Source organism: Cinclus cinclus, chromosome 31, assembly GCF_963662255.1.
Source record: "Cinclus cinclus chromosome 31, bCinCin1.1, whole genome shotgun sequence".
In the NCBI taxonomy this organism is placed as follows: Eukaryota; Metazoa; Chordata; class Aves; order Passeriformes; family Cinclidae; genus Cinclus; species Cinclus cinclus.
In genome coordinates this window covers 1531259-1544472 of record NC_085076.1, presented here as the reverse complement: position 1 = coordinate 1544472, position 13214 = coordinate 1531259, and the positions used below count along the sequence as shown (strand labels likewise).

At 64.1% G+C, this 13214-nt stretch overlaps 1 protein-coding gene across 38 annotated transcripts; it reads left to right on the top strand.

Moving 5' to 3' along the window:
• The first annotated feature begins 432 nt into the window (after nt 1-432).
• Nucleotides 433-13003, top strand: CELF3 (CUGBP Elav-like family member 3). 38 transcript variants are annotated; one of them, XM_062511510.1, is made up of 14 exons: nt 433-577; nt 3176-3258; nt 5287-5338; nt 5738-5763; nt 6385-6511; nt 6860-6939; nt 8382-8522; nt 9476-9614; nt 10375-10524; nt 10596-10661; nt 10789-10791; nt 11075-11173; nt 12056-12139; nt 12876-13003. In XM_062511510.1, the coding sequence occupies exons 1-14, from the start codon at nt 433-435 to the stop codon at nt 13001-13003; spliced, it is 1323 nt and encodes a 440-aa protein (XP_062367494.1). The 38 variants fall into 38 exon arrangements, with proteins under 38 accessions (XP_062367494.1, XP_062367492.1, XP_062367476.1 ...); XM_062511508.1 differs by having other exon boundaries at nt 8382-8525; XM_062511492.1 differs by having other exon boundaries at nt 8382-8525; nt 12056-12199.
• Nucleotides 13004-13214: the final 211 nt, after the last annotated feature.

Here is a 13214-nt window from a genome sequence, read left to right as displayed (position 1 = left end):
TGCCGCTGCCCGAGCGTGCGGGGGGGCTCGGCCACCACCGGGGCTCTCGGGGACCGGCGGCCTCCGCTGCCGCCATGGACCGAACCGGGCGCTGAGCTTCCCCCCCGCCTCCCGCCCGGTACCGGGACCCTCCCCGAGGCCACCGAGGCGGTACCGGCGGGGCGGGCGTTCGCAGCATCCGCCGGGATTTTGGGGAACAGCACCCGGGAAACGGCCGGGACGCACCGGGAGCGCCGGGAGCGCCGCCCCCCGGGCAGAGCTGCCCCCGCCCCGCCGCGCCCCGTCCCCGGAGCCGAGCCGAGCCCCGGGGCCGCCTCGTCCTTTGTGTGCGCCGGGGCACCGGGCACCGCCGGGAGCACCGGGAGCCGAGCCCGGGCGGTGATAGCGGGGAGCGGGAGCGGCCCCGGGGCCCGGGGACCCCCCGGCGGCCCCATGAAGGAGCCCGACGCCATCAAACTCTTCGTGGGGCAGATCCCGCGGCACCTGGAGGAGAAGGACCTGAAGCCGATTTTTGAGCAATTTGGAAAAATCTACGAGCTCACCGTCATCAAGGACAAGTACACCGGGATGCACAAAGGTACCGGGAATGGGGAAAGGGAACGGCTCCCCGGCAACGGGAATGGGCAGTGGGAATGGGGCAGGGGCAGCGGGCACGGCCCCGGGTAAGGGGGATGGGTGTGGGGCATGGGCAGGGGGGTGTGGGGACAGCCCCGGGATTCGGGCCCCGGTACCGGGATCAGCCCCGGGATTCTGCCCCCGGTACCGGGAACAGCCCCCGGTACCGGGGTCAGCCCCGGGATTCTGCCCCCGGTACCGGGAACGGCCCCAGATACCGGGATCAGCCTCAGGATGTGGCCCCCGGTACTGGGAATGGCCTCGTGATGGGCTCCCAGTACCAGGAACAGCTCCCAGCACCGGGAATATCCCCAGGATACAGCTCCCGGTACCGGGAACAGCCCCAAATACCGGGATCAGCCCCAGGATATGGCCCCTGCTACCGGGAACGGCCTCGTGATGGGCTCCCAGTACCGGGAACAGCTCCCAGCACTGGGAGCATCCCCAGGATATGGCCCCCGGTAGTGGGAACAGCCCCCAGTACCAGGAACAGCTCCCAGGACAAGAAATAGCCCTGGGATACAGCCCTGGTACCGGGAACAGCCCCCGGTACCAGGAGCGGCCTTGTGATCTGGCTCCCGGTACTGGGAACTGCACCCAGCACTGGGATCAGCCCCGGGTATGGGCCCCGGTACTGGGAACGTGGGCCCCGGTACTGGGAACGTGGCCCCCGGTACTGGGAATGAACAGCCATCAACACCGGGAATGGCCGCCCAGAGCAGGAACAGCTCTGTGATTCGGTCTCTGGTACTGGGAACTGTCCCCGGTACCAGGAATAGCCCCGGGATGTTGCCCCTGGTACCGGGAACAGCCCCCAACACCGGGAATGGCCCCGGGATACAGGACCTGGTACCGGGAACAGCCCCGTACCACGGCCTCCAGCACCAGGAACAGCTCCTGGTACCGGGAACAGCTCCCGGCACCAGGAATGGCCCCGTGACACAGCCCCCGGTACCGGGAGTGGCCCCGTGACACGGCCCCCGGTACCGGGAGCGGCCCTGGGATGGGGACTGGCACCGGGAGCAGCTCCCAGGACTGGGAATGGCACCAGGATATGACCCTGGTACCGGGGACAGCCCCCGGTACCGGGAACAGCTCTGTGACATGGCCTGGGGTACTGGGAACAGCCCCCGGTACTGGGAACAGCCCCCGGTACTGGGAACAGCCCCTGGTGCTGGGAACAGCCCCACAAACGGTACCAGAAACAACTGAGGGTACTGGGAACAGCCCCCAGTACCGGGAACAGCCCCCAAAACAGCCCCCAGTACCGGGAACAGCCCCCGGTACAACCGAGGGCAATGGAACAGCCACAGGAACAGCCCCAGTACAGCCAAAGGCCTTGAGCAACACCCACAGCTCAGCCTACAGCCGCAGGCCCTGGGTACAGCCGAGGGCACTGGGAACAACCACAGCCTCCCAGCCCAGCCTGGGTTCCCCATTTCGGGGTGTTGTACCCCAGATTCTGGGGGTGAGGGCGGCTGTGGGGTCACGGGGCCGTACGGGGGTTGTGTCAGGTGGGTGTGGGGTGTGGTGCCGGGGTGTTGTGTCCGGCTGTTGTGGGGTTGGGTGAGTGTGGGGTGTCATTGTTGGGGTGTCGTTGTTGGGGTGTTGTTTTGAGGTCCCAGGCGGGTGTTGGGTGTCACGTGGGTACCCCTTCAGGTGACACCCGGCCCTGGGGGTGATGAGGTGTTGTGTGGGGGGCTGGGGGTGCCAGTGGGGTGGGTGTCAGGGTATTCTCAGGATGTTTTGGGGTGCCAGTGTGTTCTCAGGGTGTTGTTTCAGGGTGTCAGGGTGTTCTCAGGGTGTTGTTTCAGGGTGTCAGTGTGTTCTCAGGGTGTTTTGGGGTGCTAGTGTGTTCTCAGGGTGCTGTTTTGGGGTGTCAGGGTGTTCTCAGGGTGTTTTGGGCTGTCAGGGTGTTCTCAGGGTGTTGTTTTGGGGTGTCAGGGTGTTCTCAGGGTGTTTTGGGGTGTCAGGGTGTTCTCAGGGTGTTGTTTCGGGGTGTCAGTGTGTTCTCAGGGTGTTTTGGGGTGTCAGTGTGTTCTCAGGGTGTTGTTTTGGGGTGTCAGGGTGTTCTCAGGGTCTTTTGGGGTGTCAGGCGGTTGTTTGGGTGCCACGTGGTCACCTCGTGGGTCCCTGTGAGGGTGACACCGGCTCTGGGTGTCCCTGGGGATGTCCGGGTGTTGTTTTGGGGTGTTGTGGCTGTTGTTGGGGTGTCACGTGATCACCCCATGTGACCCTGGGGGGTGACACCGGCTCAGGGGGTGACACAGTCGGGGGTGACAGTGACAGGACCCCCCAGGGCAGGAGAAATGAGGGTCTGGGGGCTATTGGGGGTTTGGGGAGTTTTTGGGGGGATTTGGGATCTGTGGGAGGATTTGGGGTCTGGGGGTTTTTGGGGTTTCTGGGGCTGTGTGTGTTTGTGTGTATGTGGAGGGGCCCGGCTATTTTTGGGGTGCTCCAGACCCTCAGTGTCACCTCGGGCTGGGGGTGAGGACACTCTGGGGTCCCCCCCACGCCCCCTAACCCCCTTTTTTTCCCCCTTTTTTCCCCACTCCCCCAGGATGCGCCTTCCTGACCTACTGCGCCCGCGAGTCGGCCCTGAAGGCCCAGAGCGCCCTGCACGAGCAGAAAACCCTCCCGGGGGTGAGTGGGGGGCACGGGGAACCCCCCCGGGACACCCCAAAACTCCCCCCGTGAGCCTCCCAAGCTGTGACACCCCAAAATCACCCGTACGCCCCTAAAAATCACCGCTAAACCGCCCCCAAAAAATCACCCTGAAACACCAAAAATTACCCTGAAACCCCCCAAAATTACCTTTAAATTCCCCCCAAAATCACCCCGAAACCTCCGAAAATCCCCCCTAATTTCCCCCCCAAATCACCCATACACCAAATATAATCACCCTGAAACCCCTAAAAAAATCACCCTGAAACCCCAAAAATCACCCCTAAATCCCTCCAAAATCACCCATAACCCCCCAAAAACCACCCCCACCTCAACACCCCCCACTCCCCTTTTGAGGATCACCCCACTGAGGGGCGATTTTTTTTTTTTTTTGGGGGGGGGGTAGGGGGGTTGGGGGCGCCCCTGAACATCTGTGGGGTGTTTAATTAGTGCCGCTAATGAGGTCCTGGCGTTAATGAAGCGCTGCCAGGCGGGCACGGAGACAACAAAGCCCAGGAAGGGGGAGGGGGTGGGGGGGGTCTGGGGGGTGCAAGTGCCCCCCACCCCCCAATTAAATTCTGGGAGGGGGGAGGTCCCCACCTCCCATTCTCTTCCCCCATCCTAATTTTGTGGGGGGGGGGAGGGTTTGAGGCTTCCTGGGGAGGATTTGGGGGTCCCCTGAAGCGGGGTGGGGGCTGGGAGCGGTTTGGGGGTCCCTGGGGTTGGGGGGGGGGGGGTTCGGGGTGCTCTCCCTCCCTTCCCCCCCCCCCCCTCACCGAGCTCCACGCGTGTCCCGCCAGGCCCGGGGGGGATTTGGCTTCGCCGGGATAATCCCGGGATTTGGGGCCGTAAATCCCGGGGGGATTTTGGGGGGGGGGGGGGGGAGGGGAGGGGTGGGGGGATTAGGGGCTGCCCCTCCCCAGCAGCTGCCCCCGCACAGCGCTGGGAATTTTGGGGGGGGGGGGGGAGGGCCTGAACCCCACCCTCAGCACCCCCCGAACTGCGCTGACCCACGGGGGGAGGGGGTCCCGGGGTTCTTTTGGGGGAGGGGCTTTGTCCACCCCCACCTTTGTACCCCTCCCCCTCCCGGCGGCCGGGGCTGATCCAGAGAGGGGGGAGGGGGATTAAAGGGAGGTGGGGGGGGGGGGGGATTAATTGGGGGGGGGGCATTTCCAGCACCATCTGGGCTGAGGGGGGGTCCGGGTAGGGTTCGGGGAGAGGGGGGGGGGCACCTTCGCTTTCGGCGGCGAAAGGAACCGCCCGGGGTCAGCCGGGGATGGACCCGCCCCGATCCCCAAATTCTCCCCAAATCCCCCCGCCCCGGGGGGCACAGCCGCCCCTCCCCCACCGCCCCCCGGGGGGGTTTTTTTTTGGAGGGGGGGTGGGGGCCCGGGGGAGGGGCGGGGTCACACCAGGCCTGGGGGTTTGGGAGGGTTGGGGGTGTTCCCCCCCCCCCCACCCCCAAATCTTTATCCCCGCCTCCCCTCCCCCCGCCCCTCCCCATCCCCGTCATTGTTTATCGCCAGCGCTGATGACGTCAGCGGCGTTGCCAGGCAACGGCGATGGGTAAATTGGGGATGAGTGGGCGGTTGCCATGGAGCGGAGCCGGCCGTTGCCATGGCAACCGCGCATCTGCGCCCTCCCACCCCCCCCCTCCCCTCCCCCTCCTCCCCGTTCCTCTGGGGGGTTCCGGGCTGGGGGGGGAGGGGGGGCGGGGATGGGTCCATCCCCCCCCCCCTAATTAACGCAGAGGGGGAGGGGAGCTCATTAACGCGCCCCCCCTCCCCCCCAGGGCAGCGCCTCCCGTTGCCAGGTAACGGGATGCAGGCCCGGCGTTGCCATGGCGACCGGAGCATCTTTTGGAAAGGGGGGGTGGGGGGGTGGTCTGGGATCTTCTGAGGGGGTGGGGGAGGTGCTGGATGGGTCCAAGGGGGGGTCTCGGGGTGGGGGGGGGGGGGGGGCTCTGTGTCCTCAACCTCTCCCCCCCCGTGTCCCCTCCCCCCCCAGATGAACCGGCCCATCCAGGTGAAGCCGGCGGACAGTGAGAGCCGAGGAGGTACTGTCCCCAAAAAAACCCCAAATCACCCCAAAATTTCTCCCAAACACCCCCAAATCCTCCCCAAATCAGCCCCTAAATCCTCCCCAAATCAGCCCCAAAATCCTCCCCAAATCAGCCCCAAAATCCCCCCCAAACACCCCCAAAGTCCCCCCAACATCTCCTCCTCCCAAACTCACCCCACACCGAGCTGTCCCCAAACCCCAGTGTCCCCAAATTCCCCCAGAGCCACCCCATATCTGTCCCAGTGCCCAGGTGGGGTGTCCCTCCATGTCCCTATTCCCAGGGCTCCCAGTCCATCCCAGTGTCCCCATCCCAGTGTCCCCAGTCCATCCCAGTGTCCCCATCCTCCCCACCCCATCCATCCTGGAGTGTCACACCCCTCTGTGTGCCCGTGTCCCCGTGCTTGTGTCCCGGTGCCCCCCGCTGTCCCCGTGTCCCCATGCCCATGTCCCAGTGCCACCCGCTGTCCCCGTGTCCCGGTGCCACCCGCTGTCCCTGTGTCCCGGTGCCACCCGCTGTCCCCATGTCCCCGTGCCCATGTCCCAGTGCCACCCGCTGTCCCCGTGTCCCAATGCCACCCACTGTCCCCATGTCCCATGTCCATGTCCCAATGCCACCCGCTGTCCCCGTGTCCCCGTGCCCATGTCCCAGTGCCACCCGCTGTCCCTGTGTCCCGGTGCCACCCGCTGTCCCCATGTCCCCGTGCCCATGTCCCAGTGCCACCTGCTGTCCCCGTGTCCCCGTGCCCGTGTCCCAGTGCCACCCGCTGTCCCTGTGTCCCGGTGCCCATGTCCCAGTGCCACCTGCTGTCCCCATGTCCCCGTGCCCATGTCCCAGTGCCACCTGCTGTCCCCATGTCCCCGTGCCCCATGTCCCAGTGCCACCCGCTGTCCCCGTGTCCCGGTGCCACCCGCTGTCCCCATGTCCCATGTCCATGTCCCAATGCCACCCGCTGTCCCCGTGTCCCCATGCCCGTGTCCCAATGCCACCCGCTGTCCCCGTGTCCCCGTGCCCGTGTCCCAGTGCCACCCGCTGTCCCCGCAGAGGACCGGAAGCTGTTCGTGGGGATGCTGAGCAAGCAGCAGGCGGACGAGGACGTGCGGAAAATGTTCGAACCCTTCGGCACCATCGACGAGTGCACGGTGCTGCGCGGCCCCGACGGCACCAGCAAAGGTGGGGACCCGGGACACCCCGGGATGTCACCACACCCACCGCAGGACTATTGTCACCCGGGGACACCCCGGGATGTCACCACACCCACCGCAGGACTATTGTCACCCGGGGACACCCCGGGATGTCACCACACCCACCGCAGGACTATTGTCACCCGGGGACACCCCGGGATGTCACCACAGGGCTCTTGGGGTGTGCCCCATTCTCCCTGGGGTGGGTTGTGGGGCAGGGATGGGGTTAATGGGGTTACTGGAAGGGTCCATGGGGTGATGAGGGTGCTGCGGGACCTCCCTGGAGCTGGCACGGAGCTGATGTCCCCAGTGTCCCTAATGTCCCCAATGTCCCCAGGCTGCGCCTTCGTCAAGTTCCAGAGCCATGCGGAGGCCCAGGCCGCCATCGCCGCCCTGCACGGGAGCCGCACGCTGCCGGTAGGGACCGTCCTGGGGCTGGCACCTGTGCTGGCACCTTCCTCACCATCCCCTTCATCACCCCATTGCCGTCCCCATCATCATCATCATCATCATCATCATCATCATCATCATCATCATCACCCTCTGCACTGGCACCTCCAGCATCCTCATCATCGTCCCCTTCATTGTTTCCTTCATCATCCGCATCATTGTCCCTTTCATTGTCCTCATCGTCACCTTCATCATCCTCATCGTTGTCTGCTTCATCGTCTCCTTCATCATCCTTATCATCATCCCCTTCACCATCCTCCTCATCATCCCCTTCATCGTGTCCATCGTCCTCATCACCATTCCCTTCATTGTCCCCTTGGTCATCCCCTTCATCATCCTCATCACCATCCCCTTCATCACCCCCACCACTGTCCCCACCATCATCCTCCTCATCATTCCTTCCTTGCCACCTCCACCCCCATCCGACCTTCATCCTCACCCCATTCTAACCCAGCCATCATCCCCATCATCGTCACCATCACTGTGCCTGTCATCGTCCCCATCATCAGCCTCTTCATCACCTTCATCATCCCCATCACTCCCATCATCCCATCATCACCCTCACCACTGTCCCCACCATCCTCCCCATCCTCATCCTCTTCATCACCTCCCTTCTGACCTCCACCATCATCCTCACCCCATTACAACCCAACCATCACCACTCCCACCATGGCCCCACCCTGTGACCCCAAGTGACCCCGAGTGACCATGACTGACCCTGAGTGACCCTGAGTGACCGTAAGTGACGAGTGACTGTGAATGACCATGAGTGACCATGACTGACCCTGAGTGACTGTGAGTGACCATGAGTGACCGTGACCACAAGTGACCGTGAGTGACCATGAGTGACCATGAGTGACCATGAATGATGAGTGACCATGAGTGACCACGAGTGATTCTGAGTGACCACACGTGACCATGTGTGACTGTGACTGTGACTGAGTGACCCCGAGTGACCCTGAGTGAACCTGAGTGACCATGAGTGACCCTGAGAGACCGTGTGGCTGTGACTGACCATGTGTGACCGTGAGTGACCATTCGTGACCATGAATGATGAGTGACCATGAGTGACCATGAGTGATTTTGAGTGACCCATGAGTGACCATGTGTGACTGTGATGAGTGACCATGAGTGACTGTGACCATGAGTGACCGTGACCATGAGTGATCACGCGTGACCATGTGTGACTGTGACCATGAGTGACTATGACTGTGAGTGACCGTGAGTGACCCTGAGTGACCCTCAGTGACCATGTGTAACCATGACCATGACTGACCCTGAGTGACCATATGTGACCGTGAGTGACCATGTGTGACCATGAATGATGAGTGACCACGAGTGACCACCCGTGACCATGTGTGATTCTGAGTGACCACAAGTGACCGCAGTGACCGCCGTGTCCCCCTCAGGGCGCCTCGTCCAGCCTGGTGGTGAAGTTTGCGGACACGGAGAAGGAGCGGGGGCTGCGGCGGATGCAGCAGGTGGCGAGTCAGCTGGGGATGTTCAGCCCCATCGCCCTCCAGTTCGGAGCCTACAGCGCCTACACGCAGGCGGTACGGGCCACTGGGAGCACTGGGAGGGACTGGGGACAATGGGGACGCTGGGGACACCGGGGGATCAAGGGGAAGGGGGTGGGACCCCCCAGATTCCAGCCTGAGGTGGTTGGGATGGTGGGTGTGGGGTGATGGGAAGGGATGGACACTGGGGTGACACCCACGGGGAGATGCTGGTCATTGGTGACACTGGGGTGACACCCACGGGTTGATGCTGGTCCCTGGTGACATTGGGGTGACACCCACGGGGAGATGCTGGTCCCTGGTGACATTGGGGTGACACCCACGGGTTGATGCTGGTCATTGGTGACATTGGGGTGACACCCACGGGGAGATGCTGGTCCCTGGTGACATTGGGGTGACACCCACGGGTTGATGCTGGTCCCTGGTGACATTGGGGTGACACCCATGGGGAGATGCTGGTCCCTGGTGGCACTGGGGGGGCTCCCATGGGGAGATGCTGGTCCCTGGTGTGACACTGGGGTGACACCCACGGGGAGATGCTGATCCCAGGTGTGACACTGGGGTGACACCCACGGGTTGATGCTGGTCCCTGGTGACACTGGGGTGACACCCACGGGGAGATGCTGGTCATTGGTGACATTGGGGTGACACCCATGGGGAGATGCTGGTCATTGGTGACATTGGGGTGACACCCACGGGGAGATGCTGGTCATTGGTGACATTGGGGTGACACCCATGGGGAGATGCTGGTCCCTGGTGGCACTGGGGGGGCTCCCATGGGGAGATGCTGGTCCCTGGTGTGACACTGGGGTGACACCCACGGGGAGATGCTGGTCCCTGGTGTGACACTGGGGTGACACCCACGGGGAGATGCTGGCCGCTTACCGCAGGGTGCTGGTGGCACTGGGGGGGCTCCCTGGGGCGGTGCCGGTGGCCGTGGCCGCGGTGGCCGCGGTGGCCGCGCGGTGCCAGGCGTGTCCCCACAGCTGATGCAGCAGCAGGCGGCCCTGGTGGCCGCGCACTCGGCCTACCTCAGCCCCATGGCCACCATGGCCGTCCAGATGCAGCACATGGGCACGGTCAACCCCAACGGGCTCATTGCCACCCCCCTGCCACCCTCCTCAGGTAACGGGGACAGCGGGGACAGAGGGGACAATGGGACAGAGGGGATGGGATGGGATGGGATGGGATGGGATGGGATGGGATGGGATGGGATGGGATGGGATGGGATGGGATGGGATGGGGGTCATGGAAGGTGGGGACACTGGGATGGGGATATGGGGGTGAGGGAATACGCAGGGATTGGGATGTGGTGTTTGGGGACATGGGGATAGGGACATGGGAAAGGGATGGGGACACTGGGGAGGGAGGGCAGTGGGGATGGGGACACAGGAATGGGGGACACCAGGGATGGGGGACACTGGGGAGGAGCACCTGGCATGGGGAGCAATGGAGTTGGGGACATCATGAATGTTGGGGACATCTGGGACGTGTGTGCAGTGGAGACCCCGTGGATGGGACAGCAGGGGAGGGGGACATGGGGACACCAGGAATGGGGGATATGGGAGATGTGGGGGTGTGGTGGCACCTGGGAATTTGGGGGGCACCAGGGGTGGGACATGGGGTACAGGAGGACAGAGGGATGGGACATGAGATATGGGGGGACACCAGGGGTGGGACATGGAATATGGAGGGGACACCAGGGGTGGGATGGGGACACCAGGAGTGTGACGTGGGGTATGGGGGGACACCAGGGATGGGACGGGGACACTCAACCACCACCAAACCCCTGGGGGGGATCCCCACCCTCCACCATGGTCGGGCCCCCCAGGGTCACGGTCCCGCTGTCCCCGCGGTGACCCCGCGCTGTCCCTGCTGTCCCCAGGAACCAGCACCCCCCCGGCCATGGCGGCCACCCCGGTCCCGGCCATCGCGGCCCCTCTGAGTGTCAATGGCTACAGCCCCGTGCCCGCGCAGCCCGCGGGACCCCCGGCCCCCGACGCTGTCTACGCCGGGGGGGTCCCCCCCTTCCCAGGTGCCCCCCGACCCCCCCCGACCCTCCGTGCCCCCCCCCGGGCTCCCCCGTAACCCCCCCTGTGCCCCCAGCCCAGAGCCCCGCGGCCCCCGGGGACCCCCTGCAGCAGGCGTACGCTGGCATGCAGCACTATACTGGTGAGTACTGGGCGGAACTGGGAGGGGCTGGGGGGTACTGGGGGTAATGGGAGGGCACAGGGAGGGGGTTGTGTGTCACTGGGGGGGACATCGGGAGGGGATGGAAAGGACTGGGGGCCACTGGGAGGGAGTGGGAGAGATGAGAGGAAATGGGAGGGACTTGAGAGGTGACATGGCACTGGGAGGGCACTGGGAAGGCACTGGGAGGGCACTGGGAAGGGCAGTGGGGGAGTTTTGATGGGACTGGGGGTCACTGGTAGGGACTGGGGGGAACTGGGCGGGCAGCGGGAGGGACTGGGAGAGTGCTGTGGGCTACTGGGGGGCACTGGGAGGGGGCTGGACGGCACTGGGGCGGAACTGGGATGGCACTGGGGTGGCACTGGGGTGACCCCCGTGCCCCCCGTGCCCCCCAGCCGCGTACCCGGCCGCCTACGGGCTGGTCAGCCCGGCCTTCGCCCCCCCGGGACCCCTGCTCGCCCCCCCGCCCCCCCCGCAGCAGCAGCAGCGCGAAGGTGAGAACCCCTGGGACCCCAAAAACCCCCCGAGATCCGCCCCCCCCCCCCCCCCCCCCAAATCACCCGGAACCCCAAAAACCCCCCGAGACCCGCGAGACTCCCCCGGCACCCTCCCCAAAACCACCGGGACTCCCCAAACGCCTCCGGCACCCCTCCCCAAACCTCCCGGTACCCCCGAGCCCCCCCTGGGATCCCCTGAAACCCCCCGGACCCCTCAAAACCCTCCAAGACCCCCGAGACCCTCCCCCAGGCACCCCCCCAAAACTCCCCGGGACCCCCAAAATCCCCTGGGATCGCCCCCCTGGCACCTCCTTAAACCCCCGGGACCCCCAAAACCTCCCAGGACCCCCCTGGGACTCCCAGGACCTTCCCCATGGGACCCCCGGAACCCTCAAAACCCAAAGAATTTGGGGTGTCACGGGGGGGATCAGGATCCCGTGGGTGTGGGGCCGTGTTTGGGGTCACCGGGACAGGTTTGGGGGGGTCACAGGGGTCCTGGGTCCTGTTCTGGGCTCACAGCTCCTGTTTTGGGGTCCTGGTCAGGTTTTGGGGTGCCGAGTGTGGGTTTGGGTTACAGCTCCAGTTTTGGGATCCTGGTCAGATTTTGGGATCTTGGTCAGGTTTTTTGGGGTGCCGAGTGTGGGTTTGGGTTACAGCTCCAGTTTTGGGATCCTGGTCAGATTTTGGGATCTTGGTCAGGTTTTTTGGGGTGCCGAGTGTGGGTTTGGGTTACAGCTCCAGTTTTGGGATCCTGGTCAGATTTTGGGATCTTGGTCAGGTTTTGGGGTGCCGAGTGTGGGTTTGGGTGCCAGCCCCGGTTTTGGGGTCCCGTGCCGGTTTTGGGGACGCCGTCCCAGGTGTGACCCGCTCCCTCCGCAGGCCCCGAGGGCTGTAACATCTTCATCTACCACCTGCCCCAGGAGTTCGCCGACACCGAGATCCTACAGATGTTCCTCCCCTTCGGCAACGTCATCTCCGCCAAGGTCTTCGTGGACAGGGCCACCAACCAGAGCAAGTGCTTCGGTAGGGACACGGGGACACCTGGGGATACTGGGGATGATGGGGTTAATGGGGTTAATGGGGAGGTTGGGGTTAATGGGGACATTGGGGACACTGGGATATGGGATTGGGGACATCAGGAGCATCAGAGATAATGGGGACATCGGTGATGTTGGGGATAATGGGGGTGTTGGGGTTAATGGGGACACTGGGTATAATGGGGTTAATGGGAATACTGGGGATAATGGAGACATCGGGGACACTGGGACATTGGGGACTTTGGGGACATCAGGGGCATTTGGGGACACTGGGGATAATGGTGTTAATGGGGATCACTGGGGACACTGGGGACACCGGGATATGGGATAGGGGATGTGGGAAATGGGGATACAGGGGGACAAGGAGGGACAGCAGGGACAGGGGTGGCAGCACGTGGTGACATCTTGGCCAGGGACACCATTACCTGATGTTCCTGATGTCCCCAATGTCCCCCCCGTCTCCAATGTCCCTGATGTCCCCAATGGTCTTCGCTGTCCCCAATGTCCCCCCAATGTCCTCTTTGCCCCGATCCCCTCTGTCACGTCTGTCCCCACTGTCCCTCATCTCCCCAATGTCTTTTGTATCCCCATGTCCCCACGTCCCCCTGTCCCCATGATGTCCCCATGTCCCCAATGTCCCCATTGTCCCCAATGTCCCCCAGGCTTCGTGAGCTTTGACAACCCCGCGAGCGCCCAGGCCGCCATCCAGGCCATGAACGGGTTCCAGATCGGGATGAAGCGGCTCAAGGTGCAGCTCAAGAGGCCCAAAGACGCCAACCGGCCCTACTGAGCCTGGTGAGACCCCAGGGACACCTGGGACACCTGGGACACACCTAGGGACACACCTTGGGACACCTGGGACACACATGGGACACACCTGGGACACACCTTGGGACACCTGGGACACACATGGGACACACATGGGACACACCTAGGGACACCTGGGACACACCTGGGACACACCTGGGACACATGGGACACACCTGGGACACACCTTGGGA

Bases quoted from the DNA above. Each gene is read 5' to 3' on its own strand.
- CELF3 (XM_062511492.1), top strand. From the start codon at position 433: ATGAAGGAGCCCGACGCCATCAAACTCTTCGTGGGGCAGATCCCGCGG. The intron at 5,339-5,737 runs CTGTCCCCAAAA...GCCCGTGTCCCC, and splicing joins CAGTGAGAGCCGAGGAGGTA to GTGCTTGTGTCCCGGTGCCC. The intron at 11,174-12,055 runs GTGAGAACCCCT...CTCCCTCCGCAG, and splicing joins GCAGCAGCAGCAGCGCGAAG to GCCCCGAGGGCTGTAACATC.